This window comes from Myotis daubentonii, chromosome 3, assembly GCF_963259705.1.
Source record: "Myotis daubentonii chromosome 3, mMyoDau2.1, whole genome shotgun sequence".
Taxonomy (NCBI): domain Eukaryota; kingdom Metazoa; phylum Chordata; class Mammalia; order Chiroptera; family Vespertilionidae; genus Myotis; species Myotis daubentonii.
In genome coordinates this window covers 52,518,383-52,538,802 of record NC_081842.1, presented here as the reverse complement: position 1 = coordinate 52,538,802, position 20,420 = coordinate 52,518,383, and the positions used below count along the sequence as shown (strand labels likewise).

The 20,420-nt window shown below is 51.3% G+C and overlaps 1 protein-coding gene across 4 annotated transcripts in view; it reads left to right on the top strand.

The window, feature by feature from the left end:
* Positions 1–4,714: 4,714 nt before the first annotated feature.
* TMEM44 (transmembrane protein 44) overlaps positions 4,715–20,420 on the top strand; it is a 30,798-nt gene continuing 15,092 nt past the window's right edge. Inside the window, exons 1-8 of one of the 4 annotated variants that reach the window (XM_059687436.1) lie at positions 4,715–5,352; positions 7,684–7,810; positions 9,922–10,015; positions 12,008–12,174; positions 12,352–12,438; positions 14,556–14,726; positions 16,272–16,463; positions 17,783–17,887. In XM_059687436.1, coding sequence (XP_059543419.1) covers positions 5,186–5,352; positions 7,684–7,810; positions 9,922–10,015; positions 12,008–12,174; positions 12,352–12,438; positions 14,556–14,726; positions 16,272–16,463; positions 17,783–17,887 — 1,110 coding nt within the window. In that variant the 5' untranslated portion in view covers positions 4,715–5,185. The remainder of the gene's footprint in view (positions 5,353–7,683; positions 7,811–9,921; positions 10,016–12,007; positions 12,175–12,351; positions 12,439–14,555; positions 14,727–16,271; positions 16,464–17,782; positions 17,888–20,420) is intronic. The other 3 variants (XM_059687437.1, XM_059687435.1, XM_059687434.1) reach the window with 3 other exon arrangements.

Genomic DNA, 20,420 nt, shown 5'->3' with positions numbered 1-20,420 from the left:
TTATTACAAGGAAAGTACCTACGACCCATTTGAAGTATATTCTGCTATACATACATCTGTCATCTGTTTACATTTCAGGAAATTAGAAGGAAGTTGAGGTTTTTGTCAAGCCAATAGCAACATGTTTTTTGGTGGGGAAAGTGGAAAATTTGGCAGCAAGCCAGAAATCTACTTGGTGCCACCTTGTTTTCATAGCCCTTCCCCTCTTCATCTTTGTGGAGAAGTAAGGAAATTATTCAAAACTTCCACCATTAATCAAAAAAAAATTCCACCCTTAATAATTTCCACCATTGCCCAGCCACTGTGGCTCAGTGGTTGAGCATCAACCTATGAACCTGGAGGTCACAGTTCAATTCCTGGTCAGGGCACATGCCCAGGTTTCGGGCTTGATCTCCAATCATGCAGGAGGCAGCTGATCAATGATTCTCTTTCTTTTTCTTTTCTTTTTTTTATAGTTTATTGATTTTTTTACAGAGAGGAAGGGAGAGGAATAGAGAGCTAGAAACATCAATGAGAGAGAAACATCGATCAGCCGCCTCCTGCACACTCCCCACTGGGGATGTGCCCGCAACCAAGGTACATGCCCTTGACCTGAATCAAACCTAGGACCCTTGAGTCTGCAGGCCGACGCTCTATCCACTGAGCCAAACCAGTTAGAGCCAATGATTCTCTTTCATCATTGATGTTTCTGTCTTTCTCTCTCTCTGAAATCAACAAAAATATATTTAAAAAATAATTTCAAGAAGAAAAAAATAATTATGTCCACCATTTGTTGTCAGTTGTGCTCAATTGTGCTGGGATCCAACCCCAGCAGGTCCAGGGGTCCCCAAAGGTGTGGACGGAGTCGGCGAAGAAGGAATGACACGGAGACAGCGTTCAGTTGATCAGCAGCCTAGCCAGGATCTCTAGCCAAGTTCTGTTCAAGATCTCCAGCGAAGTTCTGGTTAGGATCTCCAGCCAGGTTCTGTGTCCATGTTCTCTTGCTAGGTTCTCCAGCCAGGTTCTCCAGGTTCTCCAGCCAGGTTCTGTAGCCATGTTCCCTCGCAAGGTTCTCCAGCCAGGTTCTGTCCAGGTTCTCCAGCCAGGTTCAGTCACCAGGTTCTAGTCAGGTTCTCTTGCCATGTTCTATCCAGGTTCTGTAGCCAGGTTCTGTCTCTAGGTTCTGTATCTAGGTTCTTTGGCCAGTTTCTGTCCAGGATCTTTTGCCATGTTCTCTCCAGCGAAGTTCTTCTGTCTCTAGGTTCTGTGTAGGTTCTGTGCTAGGTTCTGTGGCCAGTTTCTGTCCAGGATCTTTTGCCATGTTCTCTCCAGCGAAGTTCTTCTGTCTCTAGGTTCTGTGTAGGTTCTGTGTCTAGGTTCTGAGGCCAGTTTCTGTCCAGGATCTTTTGCCATGTTCTCTCCAGCGAAGTTCTTCTGTCTCTAGGTTCTGTGTCTAGGTTCTGTCTCTCGTTGTCTTGTGACATCTGTATTTATACCAGTTGATTCCAATCCTATCAATCTCTATTCCAAAGGCTAGGGCGTTTCTTATCTCCATTCCAGGAAGTAAAGATTATGTAGCGTAAGCATGATTGTTCGTAGTTAAAGTGATTAATTACCCCCCTGGCACTTAGTTAAGGGGTTTTATTCCCTCCCTAACTTCAGGGGAAAATCCCTACCTGGGGAAACAACCTTTCTCAGAGAGGTGACCTTGGTTAAAACACATAGTGCCAAAAAGGTGAGCAAACATATTAAGAACAGTATGCCATATATGCCAGGTCCCTTGAAACAGCAAGGATGGACCAGCTCCTGGCACAATTGGTTAATTCCGATTTCACCTTTTCTATGGTTTTGAAATTTTTCAAAATAAAAAATTTGGGAGTGTGAAGTCTTAAGAGAAGAGAGAGAAATACCACAAGGGCTCAGTGCCATTCAGAACAGAGTTGTACCGGAATCAAATGGTGACCACATGAGCAGACACGTGGCTTCGCTTCACTCTGCCCTGGCTGGCTGGGAAGTGGGGCTGTCCAGCTCCCATGCTGGCAGGTAGGAATTTGGTGGGATGTTGGTTTCTTTCTAAATTGGAAACTGCAGTGAGAACTTACATTTCTTTCAATAATTATTTTACTGCAAATATTCAATATTCTATTTAGTTAACTCCTTAAAAGGTGAGTTGCCTTGCATTCATTCAGATTTACCTTTTTAAAAATGTAGTGCTTTTGCCTGGCCAGCATGGCTCAGTGGTTGAGCATCGACCTATGAATCAGGAGGTCACAGTTTGATTCCGGGGCACATGCCTAGGTTGCAGGCTCAATCCCCAGTGTGGGGCATGCAGGGGGCAGCTGATCAATGATTCTCTTCATTGCTGTTTCTCTCTCTCTCCCTCTCCCTCTCTAAAATCAATAAAAATATATTTTAAAAAATAAAAAGAGTTAAAATGTAGGGCTTTTCTTGATGTAATATCTATTAGTTCCGTTAGCCCTTACCTGGCTCTGAGCATCGTGAAGTAAGTGACTTTCAGCAACCAGATGTTATTAGTGAGGACCTTGGGGGGAGAGAAAAAGCCTTCACAAGGTCATGCTGTGTGTTGATGACAGAGTTTTAACTAGAACCCGGGACCTGCTTTAATCACGACACTCTGGCATATCCACAATGGGATTGATTAAGATTTGGAAATGCCATTATTTCAAAATGTTTTCTCTTATAATTGATTTCTCTACATGTATAGCAGGTAAGTCAAACTGACAGGAGGTTTTTGTTTGTTTGTTTGTTTAAATATTTTATTGATTTTTCTACAGAGAGGAAGGGAGAGGGATAGAGAGTTAGAAACATCGATCAGCTGCCTCCTACACACCCCCCACTGGGGACGCACCCGAAACCAAGGCACATGCCCTTGACTGGAATCGAACCTGGGACTCCTCAGTCCGCAGGCCGATGCTTTGGCCACTAAGCCAAACGGGTTAGGGCTGACAGGAGGTTTTTAATGTCATTGTTTGAGGAGTAGCCATGAGCCCTTCCTCTAAATCAGCAGTTCTCAACCTGTGGGTTAAGACCCCTTTGGCGGTCGAACAACCCTTTCACAGGGGTCGCCTAAGACCATCCTGCATATCAGATATTTACATTACAATTCATAACAGTAGCAACATTACAGTTATGAAGTAGCAACGAAAATAATTTTATGGTTGGGTCACAACATGAGGAACTGTCTTTAAAGGGCCAGAAGGTTGAGAACCACTGCTCTAAATAATGCATTATCCAAGAACATTGGCAGGAGGCAACGCATCCTCAGAGGAGAAAGATGTTGAGCTCTGGCCTCTGTCCCCCCAGGTGGCTGGGATTCATGGCCGCGTGCTCCTTGCAGGACGGCCCAGGCTGTGCAGCCCGCCTTTCTTCAGGACAATGCCTGTGGGTGTAGCGCCTCCGCCAACAGGAAATGCCTCTTTGGAGGGAGGACATGTGTTATAATCTGCTTATTAGTTTTTCTTTTCGGGGAAACTCAGGACCTTGGCCAAAAAAACATTGACGTCTGGGCTGGGCGGGGCAGCTGCCTGGTAAAGGAACTGATTCACTTCCTGAGGCCCAGCCCAGTGAAGAGCCCTCTGGACGGTGCTGGGAGAATTTGAGAGGGTGGGAATGGCAGGGAGGGAGTCGGTTAGAATATCTAACCCTAAGTGTTCCCTGCAGGGTGAAGTCCTGGTGTCCTTGTGCCGGTCTGCAGCCTGCCTCTCTCCTCATCTCCTACCCTTGCTGCAGTCCCTCTGCAGTTTGCTGGTGTGCAGAGGCCATGCTCTTCCCGCCTCCAGGAGGGCCTCTGCAGGACTGGTGCCATGGCCTCATTGCCAAAAGCAAACATTCTCCAAGCCCCAGCTCATGTATTTCTCGAAAGCCTCCCCCCCACACACAATGCTAGGCGTCACCAAAGCTGTGTAAACATGCTCCTCATAGAGTTCATAACAGATGTGTATGGACTGTTTACAAATTAGCTTAGTAAATAGCATCTTATTATGTGCCAGGCACTGAGCTAGGAGCTGGGGTACAGGTATAAACTAAACAACTGGCTGCAAGAACTCACAGCCTGGTAGAAAGACAGCGCTCATCAGGCTGGAGAGGTGCCCTCATAGAGGAGTGTGGGCACAGGGCCTCGTGCCCACAGGGCCAGGACACCCAGTCAGCCTGCGGAGGGAAGGCTGCAGGTGGAGTAGCTTTGGGACAGAAAAATCACAAGTTTGGTTTTTTGAACAAGATGTGTTCAATCAGACATGCAAGAGGAAATGCCGAGTAGGCAGCTGCGCATGTGAGTCTAAAGTCTGGGGGCTCTGACCTGGAGATACTCATTTAGGAGGCAGAGGGACAGGGGTAGTATTGAAAGCCAGGAGACCAGATGCTGATAGAGTGAACCAAGAACTGAACTTTGTGTCTCCCACCATTAGCTGACCTTACTCTTCACAATTCTTTGACCCATTTTTTTTTGTTTAGTGGCTCTAAGGCTCTTCCTGGGAAAGACAATAACAATGATGATTTCCCCTGCTGATGTGCCAGGTGCTCTGTGTGAGGGTTTCTAATCACAGTAACTGAGGTCGGGACTCTCATCCTCCCCTTACAGGCATGAATGCCCCGTGAGAGAAAATAACGGGGATCTGCCCGCCAGGTGCTTGTCTCCTCCTTCCTGGCTCTCATCACACCTTTGTATTGTACCCTTTAACCATCAGGACCAGGCCCACTCACCTCGGGATCCCCGGCACCCAAAACCTTCGCCAGCGCGAAGGAATGTATTGTTTGGTCCAGAAGATGTGGTGGATTGACGAACAGACAAAGTGCATTCCGCTCTGGCCGCGTTTGCGGGGTGTGTGACAGCGAAGGGGTCGGCACCACTGCGGCTGTCAGGGGGCGGCGGCCGCAGCCTTTGTGCGGAGGCTGCTCCCGGCTCCCGCCGCTGGGGGGCGGCCTCCAGCCCGTGGACCCCCGACAATAGCGCAAGGGGTGGGGAGCCGCGCGGTCCGGAAACTTTAACCTGGAGTCCGGGCCGCCGCCGCCGCCCGCGCCCGGGAGCGCAGAGCTGGGCGCGCCCATCTCGCCCGCGGTCGGGGCGCTCGGAGGGCTGCCGCGGGGGAACCTCACCCGGAGAAGGGGCGAGGGGCGGCCGGGGAGGCTGCGCACGGGTCCCGGCCACGCGGAAGGCTCCAGCCCTGGCCGGCGGGCCGAGCCTGCTATGGGGGAGGCGCCCAGCCCCGCGCCCGAACCAGCGCCCGAACCCGCGCCCGCGCCGGCCCTTTGGGACTGGGGCTACTTGGACCGCTGCTTCGCCCGCCACCGCGTCTGCATCTCCTTCAGCCTGTGGCTCTGCGCCTCCTCCTGCTGGATCGCCGCCCACACACTGTAATGGGGCAGGGCCGGCGGCGCCAGGGTGGGGGCGGTCGGGCTGCGGGGGGAATAGGGTGCTACCTCCCCACCCCGCTGCTAACTCCCTCTCGCAAACCTAGAGGGAAGGGGGCAGACAGGGAGGAGGCAGGAGGCAGCCCCGTTCCAGGATCCAAACTAACATTTCTATGTAGACTGAAGTCGGATAGTCTTTTCCGGCTTCCACGCACTGGGAGGCTGGGCGGTGGGCCAGCAGGAGGAGGCTGGGTGGTGCAGTGGGCAGGGCCCTGGACTGGAAGCCGCCAGTCCTGGGTTCTGTTGTCAGCCTTTCCCCTTTGACTAGCGGTGTGAGCTGGGCAAGCTCTAAAACCTCTGGGCACTTTCCTTAGGTAAAGGGGATGATAACTCCTGAGACTGAAGGGAGGATTAAATGAGTTAGCACCGGCAAAGTGCTTAGTAAGTGCTCATGAAACATTGCTATTGCTCCAGTTCTGCCACCAACCCTTGGCAGAGGGCAAGGACCTTGGGCAAGTCTGATGTGTCTGGCCTCAATTTCCCTCTCAGCTGGGAAATGGGGAAGGGATGGTCTGACTCTGGCCACAGAGTTTGCCCTGGTCTGTCCAGTACCCGGAGTGGCTGGGCCAGGGGGTCACTGTAACCTGGGTGAAGTCTGGGTAAAGATAGCCTCTAGGTCTTCAGTCACCCTCTCCCAAGCTCGGAGGGCTGGTGTCATCCACATAGTCCCTGGCGGAGGAGAAAGGGCTGGCGCCCCTCGAAGGCTGGCATCGGCTCAACTTAGGCACTATGGATGTCCCCCTCCGGCGTTTGGTAGTGCTACAGATTCTCAGCCTCGCTACCCAGTCACTGGACTAGGAATAAAAAGACTAGAACATTCGCTGTGGGCCTAGCGTTGCATTCATTAACCCGTTTAATCCTGCCACCTTCCCAAGAGGTAGGGACTGTAATTACCCACTTAGATCAGGAAGCCTGAGGTTCTGAGAGGTTAACCAACTTGCCAAGCCAGACCAGAGGATGGAACTTAGGAGGTGCCGGCGTGCACTATCTTCCTTGTTCCTCACAGCCACCCTCGGAGGTCCGCGTGGTGGGCATTTTACCGACATGGGCACCAAGGTTTGGAGAGAAGCCCAGCCAGGCAGCTTCTGCTTTCTCACCCTGCTTAGGTCTGGACACACTGTTTTTAGGGCTTCACCGTCCCTTAACCTTCTTTTGTCTTTAGAGATGGTTTCTCTTCCGAGCTGTTTGTCAGCCTGGCATCCCCAACCCCTGGGAGCTGGGAAAGGGCTGGGCAGCAGCAGGGTTCAGAGCGAAGCCTCCCGAGGCTAGAGGCCCACCGCTGACTCCCCTTTTACCATAAGCCTCCGTTTTCTCCTCTTTCAAATGGGAGGGTTGAGATAAACTGTTTCTAATCTTGGTCTAACTCAGACTTTCTAATTGAGAGCCTTCGTTCCTAAAACTCAAATCAGTTTCAGGAGCCCAGGGCCCAAGTTAAAGGCTGCTCTTCCTTCTCTGAGCTTCAGGCCTCCCCGAATAGCCTTCCACCCTCGTCCATTCTTCCCAGGGGCTGATGCTCAGAACCAAATGGTCCCAAGGAAGTACCACCCTGTGAGTCCCAAGGATGAGGAAACGAAACGACTGTGGAGCTTCGGTTTCCCCAACAGAAAAGTAGCTGGGAAACATCTAGCACCCACTGCTTCTGAGGTCTAGTCAGTGATGCTGACAGAGAGACCTCTGGCACCTTCCAGCATGTTCTGAGCTTGCATAGGGGGTAGCAGGTAGAGGCAGTAAGGGAGATAACCCAGCAAGTCGTGGAGGGCCTCAGGGAGAGGTTAGCCCTAAGTTCCATGGCATCTTCGGGAGTGTTGCTCTCCCTCTGTGTGAGGAACGTGTACCCAAAACAAAGTCAGCTTGGACATGGGCCGGCAGAAGGCTGGCCACTCCATTACATGGATGGATTAGAGGTATTTCTCTTTCATTTCAAAGAAAAAAAGCTGCCTTTTTAAAATGTAGGCAATGAATTCTGCTCTGCAGTAAAACATAAAACCCCCCAGCTAGTTTGTCAGCACTGAAGGAAAGGTGGTCATGACCCTGAGTTGGCCACATCTGTAGGAGGGAAGAAATTCCTCTTCATTCGAGAGGCAGGTCTGGCTCCCACCCCACGCTGGGAGCCTTTTGAGCCTTTCTTCTCTGATCTGTAAACTAAGTTCTAAAGCACCCACTGAAAGTGTTTATATGGACACACAAGTCACAACTATCTTTTCCAGGCACGTGCTGTGGGAGCCCAAACTTCCGGCGTCCATGTTCTGTCCACACCCCTGTCTGTCTCCGCAGGCTTCTCTATCTGAGATGTGTGAAGAAATGCAGACAGGACCAGTCAGCGCTGTGTGCTGCGTGCTGCCTCCTGGCCAGCCTGTGTGACACGGTCGGAGCGATTCTGGCCAGACAGCTCACGATCCAGGTGCGTCAGGCCCATGGGTGACCGTGGCTTCTGTCTTGTTCCCTCACCTTGCAAAGCACAGTTTGCCTCAGGGCCTGTGTTCTTACTGGTCTTTCTGCTCCCCTCCAATGCTTTGTCCAGACAGCCACATGGCTCACTGCTCACCCCCTTTAAGTCTTTGCTCAGAAGCTATCTTCTCAACAAGGCCTCCCCTGACCACCCATGTTCCTCTACCACAGACCCCTCATCCTACTCTATTTTTTTTCATGGCTTACCCCCAATACACCATCTACTTTACTTAGTATGTTTATTGCTTATTTTATTTTATTTTTTATTTTTTTAACCCCCAACCTCTCTCCAGCCCCCCCGCCCTGCACACTCATGCTCCCATCCCCCTGTTGTCCATGTCCATTGGTTTGGCTTATATACATGTATACAAGTCCTTCAGTTGATCTCTGCTTATTTTATTTAATTCCTACTAGAATGTTAGCTCCACAGGGGCAAGAATTTGTATTCACTACTGTAATCCCATCACTTAAAACAGCAGCTGGCACATAGTAGATGCTCAATAAATAGTGATTGTTGGTGCTATTGTTTTTTTTTTATTTTATTTAAACATATATATTTTATTGATTTCAGAGAGGAAGGGAGAGAGAGAAACATCAATGATGAGAGAGAATCATTGATCAGCTGCCTCCTGCACACCCCCTAACTGGGGATCGAGCACGCAACCTGGGCGTGTGCCCTTAACTGGAATTGAACCCGGGACCCTTCAGTCCACAGGCGGATGCTCTATCCACTGAACCAAACTGGCTAGGGCGGTACTATTGTTTTTAGAGCCCAGGACCCAGCCCTAGCTCATGCAGCGTGGGGGGATGGGGGTCTGAATCCCTTCCCAGGTGGTTATGAGGGCTTTGGAGAAAGTGAGAAGCAGTTTTAAGTTTTTGCAATTCTAGGCCCTCAAACAAACCTGTATAGGAGGAGCCTGTTCCAAAACATGTATTACTAGGAAACCCTGCGGGCCCCCCTGCAGGGCCACCTCATAGGGCTGATCCAGGCCTTGTGCCCACTGAGCTGGGCGTGAAGGAGGACGGCCTAGGAGCAGGTTGGGAGACACGGATGGGGAGAGTTCTGGAGCCTGCTTTGAGCAGGACTGTCAGAAACAGATCACTTTTTATTCTGGGTGCCCCTTCTCATTAGGTGGTGGAAAATAATGAGGTCTAGCTCAAGTCCAATAATCACAGTTGACAATTATTAAACACTTAACACTGTACTCAGCACTTAGGGCTTTTCCTATATTAACTCGTTTCATTCCCAAATCATCCTCTGACATGAGTGCTCTTACCTTGTTTTACACACGTGGAAACAGGCATAGCGAGGTTCAATAACTGCTCTAAGGTAACCCTCTAGTAAGTAGCAGTGCCAGGATTCAAACCCAGAAGTGCATGCTCTTAGCGCTAACCATCCTGTCCTGGTAGCTAGTGCATTTACAGGTGAGTGCGTTTTACTTTCCTCTAGGCCAGTGGTTCTCAACCTTCTGGCCCTTTAAATACAGTTCCTCGTGTTGTGACCCAACCATAAAATTGTTTTCGTTGCTACTTCATAACTGTAATGTTGCTACTGTTATGAATCATAATGTAAGTATCTGATATGCAGGATGGTCTTAGGCTACCCCTGTGAAAGGGTCATTCGACCGCCAAAAGGGTCACGACCCACAGGTTGAGCACTGCTGCTCTAGGCGCTGGCCTAAGCGCTGTCCGTGTATGGACTCATGTAATCTGCTTAAATAGTGAGGAAGGCACTATTATTAACTCTGTTTTAGAGCTGAGGAAACTGAGGCCCAGAGGTCAGGGGCTGGGCCAGAGTTACACAGCAGAGGTCACCCCGTGCGATCTCACTGTGGAGAGCGTGTGGAATAGGAAGCGGAGGGCTGGGTTTGGGCTCCTGGCTCATCATTTAAGCACCCGCCCCACCTCCTCATCAAGCAAAGGGAGGTGATCGCGACCTTTCATGGGTTGGGAGGCGTCCCTGGAAGCACTCCTCAGTGGAGCACGTGGATGTGGAGGGAGACCCAGGGTGAGAGGCGCTGTTGAATGTGTTTGAACATCCAGACTGTTTCCATCCCCTCCCAGGTTTTCACTGGTGCCTACCTAGCAGCTGTTGACCTGATGAACTTTGTGTCCATTCTCTTCCCAGTCTGCGGCTCAAAGTTCAAGTCTAATTCGGGTGAGTGTGTGGCCATCTGTTCCTGCCTTCATTCATGCTCTCATCATCATCACCCTGGACCCCTGTCAGGCACAGACGAATGAACGCGCCAGAGGAGGGGGACAGGGCCCTAAGCTTCCTTCGAGCTGCTAGTGGGGAGGTGCCTGCACACCTGGGGCACCAGAGGGGGAGGAGGGGCTGCAGGTGTCAGAGCAGGAGTGACGCTGGAACTGGGACTGCAGGGAAGGGCATTCCCAGTGAAGAGAACAGTGGGAAGAGGATGGTGCATGGCTTTGGGGGTGAGCAGTGATCTCAATGTGTGAGTCCGGGATGGCCAGTGGAGCCCCACGGCTTCCAGAAATGAATGCCAGGAACAGGCATGCGCCACCTCCGGCAGAGCAGGGGCTGTAAGTGACTGAGATGGGATGGGTAGTCGAGTGTGGAGGACTGGGGCATTCCTGAGAAGAGAATGCTTGCATCAGTGGGGTCATAGAAGATGCCCTCAGCCCAGTCAGCATGGCTCAGTGGTTGAGTATTGAACTATAAACCCGGAGGTCACAGTTCGATTCCCGGTCAGGGCACATGCCTGAGTTGCGGACTCAATCCCCAGTGTGGGGCGTGCAGGAGGCAGCCAATCAATGGTTCTCTCTCATCATTGATGTTTCTATCTCTCTCTCTGTCCCTCTCCGTTCTTCTCTGAAACCAATAAAATATATTTTTTGAAAAGATGCCCTCAGCTGCACCGTGCTGCCCAGAGAACTGTTCTTGCTAGGATGGTTCAGAGGAGCACCTGTCTTATATGAAAAGGGGATTTTCAGAGACGATGCTCCTTGTCCCACTCAGTTTCGGTGTCCTGGCACCATGCGCTCACTTGGTGCATTCACCAGGCTTGTGCCAGTTCTCTGTGCCAGGCTCTGCGGAGATTGTAGAAACTGCCAGGGCACGGTGCCTGCCCTCAGGGGGTTCCAGTCTAGGCGAGGCGACCCTGTGCACTCAGATACATATACATGATACCGGAAATGTCACCCTGCCTTGAACATAAAAGTTACAGGAGGGCTGAGGAAGGAGAGAGTGCCAGCTGTGTGTGTGTGTGTGTGTATGTGTGTGTGTGTCATGTGTGTGGTGTGTGTGTGTGTGTGTATGGTGTGTGTATATGTGTGTGTTTGTGGTGTGTGTGTGTGGTGTGTATGTGTGTGGTGTGTGTGTGTGTGTGTGGTGTGTGTCTGTGGTGTGTGTATGTGTGTATGTGTATGTGTGTCTGTGGTGTATGTGTGTGTGGTGTGTGTGTGTGTGTGTGGTGTGTGTATGTGTGTGTGTGTGTGTGTGTGTGGTGTGTGTGTGTGTATGGTGTGTGTATATGTGTGTGTTTGTGGTGTGTGTGTGTGTCTGGTGTGTGTCTGGTGTGTGTGTGTGTGGTGTGTGTCTGTGGTGTGTGTATGTGTGTGTGTGTATGTGTGTCGGTGGTGTGTTTCTGTGGTGTGTGTATGTGTGTGTGTGGTGTGTGTGTGTGGTGTGTGTGTGTGTGGTGTGTGTATATGTGTGTGTCTGTGGTGTGTGTGGTGTGTATGTGTGTGTGGTGTGTGTGTATGTGTGTGTGGTGTGTGTGTGTGTGTGGTGTGTGTATATGTGTGTCTGTGGTGTGCATGGTGCGTGTATGTGTGTCTGTGGTGTATGTATGTGTGTGTATGTATGTGTATGTGTGTGTATGTGTGTGTGTGGTGTGTGTATATGTGTGTGTTTGTGGTGTGTGTGGTGTGTGTGTATGTGTGTGTGTGGTGTGTGTCTGTGTGTGTGTGGTGTGTGTCTGTGGTGTGTGTATGTGTGTGTGTGTGTGTGTGTGTGTGTAGGGGGATGGGTGGTGGGGGCACCACCATAGGGCCTTGACGGGTTGAGAGGATCTGGCCAGAACAACATGGGAATAGGAGCCACCCTGGCATCAGGGCTGGGTCAACACCAGTTCTTCCCAGACTCCCAAGCTCCCAGGAACCATATGGGGTTTGGGGTCTGTTGCAGGTCACGGCTCCCAGGAGAGGAAGGGGAGGCGGCGGCTCAGGGCCAGTGTATTTGCCTTGACTCTGCCCCTGAGCCTGGGCCCCTGCTGGGCTCTCTGGGCTGCTGTCCCGAAAGCTTCAGGCCTTGTCCAAGGGCCACAGCGGAGGCTGCTGGGAAGCCGGCTGCAGGTGAGGCTGAGCCAGCTGGGGGCGCGTCGGGGGGGGGGGGATGGTCCCTTCAAAAATGCCTGGGGGTGGTGGTGGGCAGGGTTAGCCTTTATTGGGAGGAACCCGCTAAAAGCAGGAAGGGCGGGTCTGGGGTGCATGGTGGTCTCGGGGTGCTGACTCTACCACCTGTTCCCACAGGACAACACCGAAATGTTTGGCTACCTGCTGGGTGGCGTCGCCGCCTGCGGCTCCTGGGCTTCCCGGGTCCCCCCACTCTCCAGAATCGTGAGGCTGGGGTTGGGGCTGGGGTGGGGGCCACCGTGACAGGTGTTAGGGCATCTGGGAGCACGGCCAAAGCTCGGGGTCACCGGGGCAGAGGGGTGGTGCCGCCCCATGTGTGTGTGGAGCTGGGGGTGGGAGGGTGGGCGGCCGGCCCAGGAGAAGTCCTGAGGCCTCTCGCTGGAAAGCCCACAGCGTTCTCTCCGTTTCTGACAGCAGATGAAAAGCGGGCTCTCAGGTAAAAGCCACCAGGGTTGGGCCAGCAAGCATCGCGTTAGGAAATGAGAAGGTTTAGAGGGTAGAATCATGTAGCTACTGGGGTTCTGTGTATTCGAGAGCAACTTATTGGCAAGTATCTTCCAGGCACCTGGGGTGAGGGGAGACCTGTGTTGGCCAGTCCCGGGGGACATAGATGTGACTTGAGACACTGCTTGCCTCCAGGAAGCTCTCCGTCTCATGGGAGACACAGAAACGCAAAGCAGGGCAATAATGCTCTAAGACATACAGCATCAAATGCTTAGAGGTTCGGAGGAGAGAGAGAAGGGAGGGCTGGGTTTGGGTTCCAGAGGAGTGAGGCTAAAAACTCACACAGCCAGGCCGGTGGCTGCTGGGGAGGCCTCAGGTTTCTCCGAAGGGAAGTGGGATTAAGGAGACAGAGGCGAGGGAAGGAGGAGCGCCCATGGCAAAAGCCACCAGAGTAAGATACTGTGGACGTGTGCAAACCGCTCCTCCTGGGGGCCTTGCTGAGCGAATAATGGGCTGAACACCGGAAACATAACAGGCCTATCACTGTGTCTAAAAAAGAATCACTTGTCCAAGAGCATCATTTAATAGCAACTCCAGGAGGATAGGATTCGGGGATGGCAGGTGCTCAGTTGGTTATTTGTGGGAAGCTATTGCTTATGCTGTGACTGCCAGGAACCTCACCAGACATGGGGTCTCATCAGCAAAGGTAGTATCTCCAGATCAAGGGAGGGGAGGGGAGGAAGCACCGCTCTCCCTTCAGCGACCCCTGGGGCAGGTCTCCAGGTGGCATGGGGGCTGGGAAACTATGTCACATGATGATCTTAGAAGAAATGGGTGCGGTGCCCGACCAGTTATTAGTTCCTAGTGCAGCCATAACAAAGTATCACAAGGTTTTAACAGAAATGTGTTGTCTTGAAGTCCTGGAGGCCAAACGGTGCTGGGGGTGTCCTCAGGGCCACCCTCCCTGTGAAGGTGCTGGGGAAGGGTCTGTCCCAGGCCCCTCTCCTAGCTTCCGGTGGCAGCATGCTGTGGCCTCCCCTCTGTATCTGTCTGTGTCCATGTTCCCCTTTTTATGAGGACAGACTCATATTAGATTAGGGCTCACCCTGATGACCTCATCGGAACTTGATCATCTGCAAAGACCTTATCTCTAAATAAGGTCATATTCACAGGCTCTGGGGTTGGGACTCACATCTTTTGGGGACACACAATCCAACCCATAACACCACCCCATCTAAAACAGCCCAGGCCACTCCACCACTGTGTCCATCACTCTGCTTAGTTTTCTTCATAGCATTTGTCACATCCTGAAATGAGCTCCTGCAGTTACCTACCAAGTTGTTATCTTGGTTACAAGACAGAAGAACATCAGCACCGTGAGAGCAGCGGGCTTGCCTGTCTTATGCCCCACTGTATTCCAGGTGCTTGGGGCCTGCCGGTGCCAGCAAACATGTGTTCATGAGTGACCTAATCTGGCCTGGAAAAGGGAAGCTCCTGGTTGTAGGAATCAGGAGGGCTGTCTTAGGGCAGGAAGAGCAGCCTTGTTCTCTGCAGTTTCGGAAAACAACACTGGGAAGAGGTTATGGGAGGGCCACCTCCCATTCACGGGTTAGACACTTTGCACAGTGCCTGGTAGGTTGAGAGCAATCATTATACTGTTATTTCGACCTTAGGAGGTAGTGGGCTTCCCATCACTAAAGGCATTCAAGCCTGATGGCCGCTTGGCAGGAAGATCCGTGCACCCTGGGGCACTTGTCATGGGCAGAGGGTTTGCCCTCCAACCTGCTATGCCACCAGGGCCCTGGGTCTCAGCTCTAAGGCAGCCGGCGGCAGTGGCAGTGTTCCTTCCTGCCCAGCTCTCTCCTCTCTCTGCCTAGTGCCGGGGTAAGACGTTTCCCTGCATCCACCTGTGGACCCGGCTCCTGTCGGCCCTGGCTGGCCTCCTCTACGCCTCAGCCATTGTGGCCCATGACCGGAGGCCTGAGTACCTGCTGCGGGCCACACCCTGGTTCCTGACCTCCCTGAGCCGCGCTGCGCTGGACCTCGCTGTATCTACCCCAGGCCCAGAGGCATCTTCCTGTCTCTCCTCCCTGCCTCTGCCACACCCTCTTGCTGGATTAGAACTCTCTCCCAGTGGCCAGGGAGGTGGTTTGAAGCCTGGGACAGGCAGACACAATGACAATGTGCAATTCTGTGTTTTGTTTCCTTTTTTATTTTAATAAGAATAATTATCTCTTGCTGGAGCTCTGTTAAACTGCAGAGGGGCTGTGCCAGTTCCTGGCCCTGGGATCGGAAGAGCAGGTTGCAGTCTCAGTTCTGCTCCCAACCTGGGCCTGTCCCTGCCCTCAGGGAACCAGTTTTCCTGGTCTTTGCCTTGCCTTCCTCCCAGGCCGGGGGGATGGCTGTGCAAGCTGGCCAGCTGTGCAGTGGTGACCCTGCCCTCTGTGCTCTTGGGCTGGGGCAGCAGAGATAAAAGTTGACAAGGGGCTGCCCTTTGTCAGTGATTGTGAGCACCTACCTGGTTCCCCAGGGGTGTTGCCTGATGTGCTGACACACCGGTGACCTTGGCATGAGGGCCTCAAGGGCAAGCTAAATGCAGACAGTGGTGGTTGATAGAGAGTGTGTGTGTGTGTGTGTGTGTGTGTGTGTGTGTGTGTGTGAGAGAGAGAGAGAGAGAGAGAGAGAGAGAGAGAGGAAGGGAGAGAGAGGTGGGGGGTGGGGGAGAAACCTGTGGGTTTAGCATAAATAGTTCAGAAACTGACTTTCTCATGTACTGTGTTAATTTGCTAGGGGAGGTAGAAGAGGGTAAAAGGGGCATAAATGGTGATGGAAGGAGACTTGACATGGAGTGGTGAGCACAATAGAATACACAGATGATGTATTATAGAATTCCCTGAGACCTATATAATTTTATTAACCAATGTCACCCCAATAAATTCCACTTAAAAAAACTTTCCTAGGGCTGCCATCACAAATGGCCACAAACCTGAAGCTTACACAACAGAAATGTATTCTTTCGGCTCTGGAGGCTGGAAGTCCCAAATCCAGGCAGGGCCGCACTCTCTCCGAAGGCGCTGGGGGAGAACCTGTCCGTTTGTCTTCTGCTCCTGCTGGCTCTGGTGCTCCTTGGCTTGTGGCAGCACAACTTACCTCTGCCTCCCTTTGTGTGCCTCTGAGTCCTCTCCTCTTATAGGGACTCCTGCCATGGGATTTAGGACCCACCCTAACCCACGGTGACCGCATCTTAACTAATTATATCAGCAAAGATCCTGGTTCCAAATAAGGTCACATTCTGGGATATGAATTTGGCGGAGACTATTCATGCCTCTGTGTGTATGGTCCCTGTAAGGCAAATCCTTCAAGGACGATGCTTTCCAAAGTGCTTTTGTTTAACAGGTATCTCCCAAGGGCTTGGTAGAGGCAGGGTCTTACTAGGAGATGGGCCCTTTAAGGAGGAAAGTAGAGAGGCCCGGCCCTGTGCTCAAATGAGCTCCCAACCTGGGGACAGAGAGTGCAGGGTGGGGCCCAGGGCGGAGAGGTGAAGGCAGTGGCCGCAACTCTCCGCTTCCTTGGACCTTAACTCCACTTCCCAGATCATTTTCCTTTCCTGGGTGATGAAAAGCAAGATGAGGCGGGCCTTGGGGTTTGCCTCTGAAGCCAGAGAGAGCCCCGACACCCAAGCCCTTCTGACCTGCGCAGAGAAAGAGGAAGACAACGAGGAGGCGAGGAATCAGGGGCTGGAAAACCGCTGGTCCCACCAGTGTTTGCATGTGGAGGCGACCGAGGTGAGCATGGGATTCTGGGTCCCTCTGAGCCTGGCCGCTTGGTCACTTTAGAAAACCACGGTTGATACCCAATGCTGAGGGGCCCTGAATAAATAGGACTTTCCATTTCCCCAATTACAACACTTTTAAACGTTTCTGAACACTCAATAAACTTCAGTATATGTTTCACAACGTAGATGAAAAATAGTCAAGTGTCCACTTCTGCTATTTAGTAATTTACTTATTCATGTATATTTAAGTTTACATGCTACAAAAATTAACATGTAATCTGACTGAGTTAATGAAATAGAAGATAGGGGGGGAAGGTATGGCCAAGGTGAAAGGGGTTTATATAGGTGCGTGGACCAAAGACCCAGGCTCCCATAAAGGCTCTAAGGCAGGGGTGGGGAACGTCCAGCCCAAAGGCTCGTGTAAGGCCCGTGAAATCATTTGGTCTGGCCCTGCCAAGGCATTAGGGGTGAGTTAATTAAGTGTTTGACCAAATATAGGAGGCTAAATTTTAAGTTGATGATTTTGTATGGCCCTCGAATGATGTTATAGATACCCAACTGACCCTTGGCAGAAAATGGGTTCCCCACCCCTGCTCTAATGGGAGGTTATTTTCATTCCACTCTAGCAACTGTTAGGAAATTATATCCCAAAACGGAGCTACAATGTGTAAAGAGCGCCCTGTGTGTCTGGTTGTTCCAAGGGGAGGAAGAAGAGACTTGGCAATCTTCTCAGCATTCCCCAACCACAGTGGTTCTCAAAGTGTGGTCCCTGGACCAGCATTACCTGGGAACTAACTTATTAGAAATGCAGATTCTCGGCTTCCACCCGGCTCTACCCAATCGTAAGCTGAGAGTGTGTTGATCAGCCCACCGGGCGCTTCTGGTGCACACTGCAGCGTGAGAACCACTGCTTTACAAAAGCATTTATGTAGCACCTACTGCAGCGGTTCCCAGACTTTGCCATATTTTAGAATCACCTGCAAGGCTTTTAAACTTTCCAGGTCACATCCCGACCAATTAAACCAGAATATCTGGGAGAAGGGGTTGAGAACTAAACATCAATTGTTTTGTTTTTTAAGATGCCCAGGTGATTCCACTGTGCAGCAAAGTTTGGGAACCACTGACATACTGTGACCTCAAAGAGATAAGATGCATTTCATAGGAAGCAAAAAGTGAGATGTGCCATAAAAGAACAGGGGGCAAAAAACACTTTAGGGGGTGGGGCTTTGGGGGGCTTTTTTTTTTTTTAAAGAAAATGGGACCTTGTTTTTAGAAAATGTCTCCCAACTTAAGAATTCCCATGTCTGTCTCCTTGTTCCTACCTGAAAGAATTCAGATTGGGTGCCTCTCACTGCACTACCGCACTGCCAGCCACTCAGGACAATGACAGCCATCAGTCACTACATGGAGCTGACCATCGAGCCCGTGCAACAGGTGAGTGGCCATGGGCCACAGCCAGGTGTCCAGAGGGTGGGAAGTAGTCATGGAAGGCTTCCTGCAAGAGGCAACACTTTAGCTGCAGGATGGGCAGGATGAGGCAGGAGAGCATAAAACAGAGGAAGGGGAAAATAAGAGAAAGAGGAAAAAGGGGGTGGGGTGGGAGAGGGAAGAGGAAGGAGCTCTCCAAGGCCTAGTGTGGGGCAAATTGAGGGGATTCAGGAGGTGACAGGGTGGGGATACGTCACACTACAGAAGCTGAATGTCATCCTGAGGTGATGGGAGTCTATGAGGCTTCAGGACTAGAGACTTGGGGTCAGATGTGAACCTTAGAGCCTTCGCTTAGGCCGTGTTGGAGGGCAGACTAGGGGAGAGGAGGCTGGAATCAAGGTGGTCAGTGAGGGACAGTTGTAAGTCCAGGAAAGGTGGTGTGGCTTGAAGCACTGCTGGAGCAGAAGAGGCAGAGGTGGAGTGGAGAGAGTTGGCAGGTAGAGCGCTGGGGGGGCGGGGGGGGGGAGTGAGGATATGGGGTGAGGGAGACTGAGCGTTCCAGATGTCTCCCAGGGCTCTGGCCTGGATGGGCGGGTCCTCAAGGGGAAGAGGGTTAGAGAAAAGGGGGACAAGTCCACTGCATGTTCCACTACCCCACAAGGACAGTTTTTGTCCAGATTACCGGTGACCTCCAAGTTGCTAAATCCCGGGGTCATTTCTGTCTGAACTGAGATTGGCCACTAGCTCCTTGCAGCTTCTGGGCTCCTCACTGTCCTGGCTTTGCTGCCACCATCACAGATGTTACTTCCTTGTCACTTCTGCTGGCTCCTCCTGGCGAGCTTGACTTTACGGCTGCAGACCCTTCGCTCTCACCGTCCTCTTCCAGTCCCGTAGCCCCGCAGCTCACACTCTGGCTCTTGCTGATTTCCCCGTGCATGTCTCCTTCCTTTTTCTCTCCCTCTGTTCCAGTTTTGGCTGCCGGCCATCCATTCAGAAACACCACATGGCATCTCACGCTTCCCGTGTCCAACTTCTTCCATGCCCAGACCTCTCCCCATCTTCCTGATCTCAGGCAAGGACACCACTGTCCGTGCATTTGGTCCAACTGAAAATTCCCCTCCTCCCCTCCCTACATGCCCATGCCTGTCCAATCCATTTGCGAATCTATAAATACTACTTTTTAAATAGATCCACAGCCGTTTCCCCTCCACTGCTATTTCTGTCCCGTCTTCTCCATCTGCAAGGGTCTCTTACAAATGTAAATTACATCTTTCCCTCCTTTGTCTAAAATACTCCTCTTCGTTCCCATTTCACAAAGAATGGAACCGAATCCCCTTACACAGACTTCCAAGACCCTGCCATCACCACTTCCTATTCTCTTCTCCTCTTCGCTGTTTTCTTGAGGCACAGCTTTCTCTTCTTTCCTCCCTGGATGCTCTTCCTTCTGACTTTTATGTTGTTCACGTGGCTGTCTTTTCTTGTTTTTGATCTTCAGTTAAAATATCATTTTCTCCACAGGTCTTCCCCCAATAGCCACTGAAAAGTAGCCTTTGTCTCTGGCGTGTCCCTTTATTACCTTTTTAAAAGTATATATTTTATTGATTTTTACAGAGAGGAAGGGAGAGGGATAGAGAGTTAGAAACATCGATCAACTGCCTCCTGCACACCCACTACTGGGGATGTGCCCACAACCAAGGTACATGCCCTTGACCAGAATCGAACCTGGGACCTTTCAGTCCGCAGGCCGATGCTCTATCCACTGAGCCAAACCGGTCAGGGATTTATTACCTTTTCTAATGTTCTGCAAAACACCTCCATGACCTTTCACTCTTGTGTGTTGTCTGTTTCCTTCGGGGATATGAATGTTGTGTCTCCTTCTGTCTTGTTCGCTTACCAGTGGTTCTCAACCTTCTGGCCCTTTAAATACAGTTCCTCATGTTGTGACCCAACCATAAAATTATTTTCGTTGCTACTTCATAACTGTAATGTTGCTACTGTTATGAATCGTAAATATCTGATATGCAGGATGGTCTTAGGCAACCCCTGTGAAAGGGTCGTTCGACAGCCAAAGGGGTTGCGACCCACAGGTTGAGAACCGCTGGCTTAGACCCTGGTGTGTCGGCCACAGGCTCTCTCTGTAAAGGTGCACTTGGAACACAGAGTTCAGAGGTAGCTGCCCCACTGAGCTGCCCACGGGACACGCTGACAATCAGAGGGTGTGGGCCCGAGACATAGGTTTAACCCCCTGTTGTTGTTCCTTGGAAAGTGGGTGCAGATAACCTGTGTTTGCTGTAAGTGAAGTGCAGGGGTATTTGGAGCATGCTTTCACAATTAAGAACCCACTTCCGTCGTTAAATCCTTCCTCCGGTGGGAGCGTGGGTGGGTGATGGAAGGCCCTCGGGAAAGCACAGGGAACCCTAGGCATGTGGCCTAAGCTTTGCACAAGACATTTTTAAATCATGGAACTGCTGAAAAATAATAGTGCAAAAATGCATTTATTTTAACGCTTCCAGTACCTGGATCTTGGGTAGATTCCTGC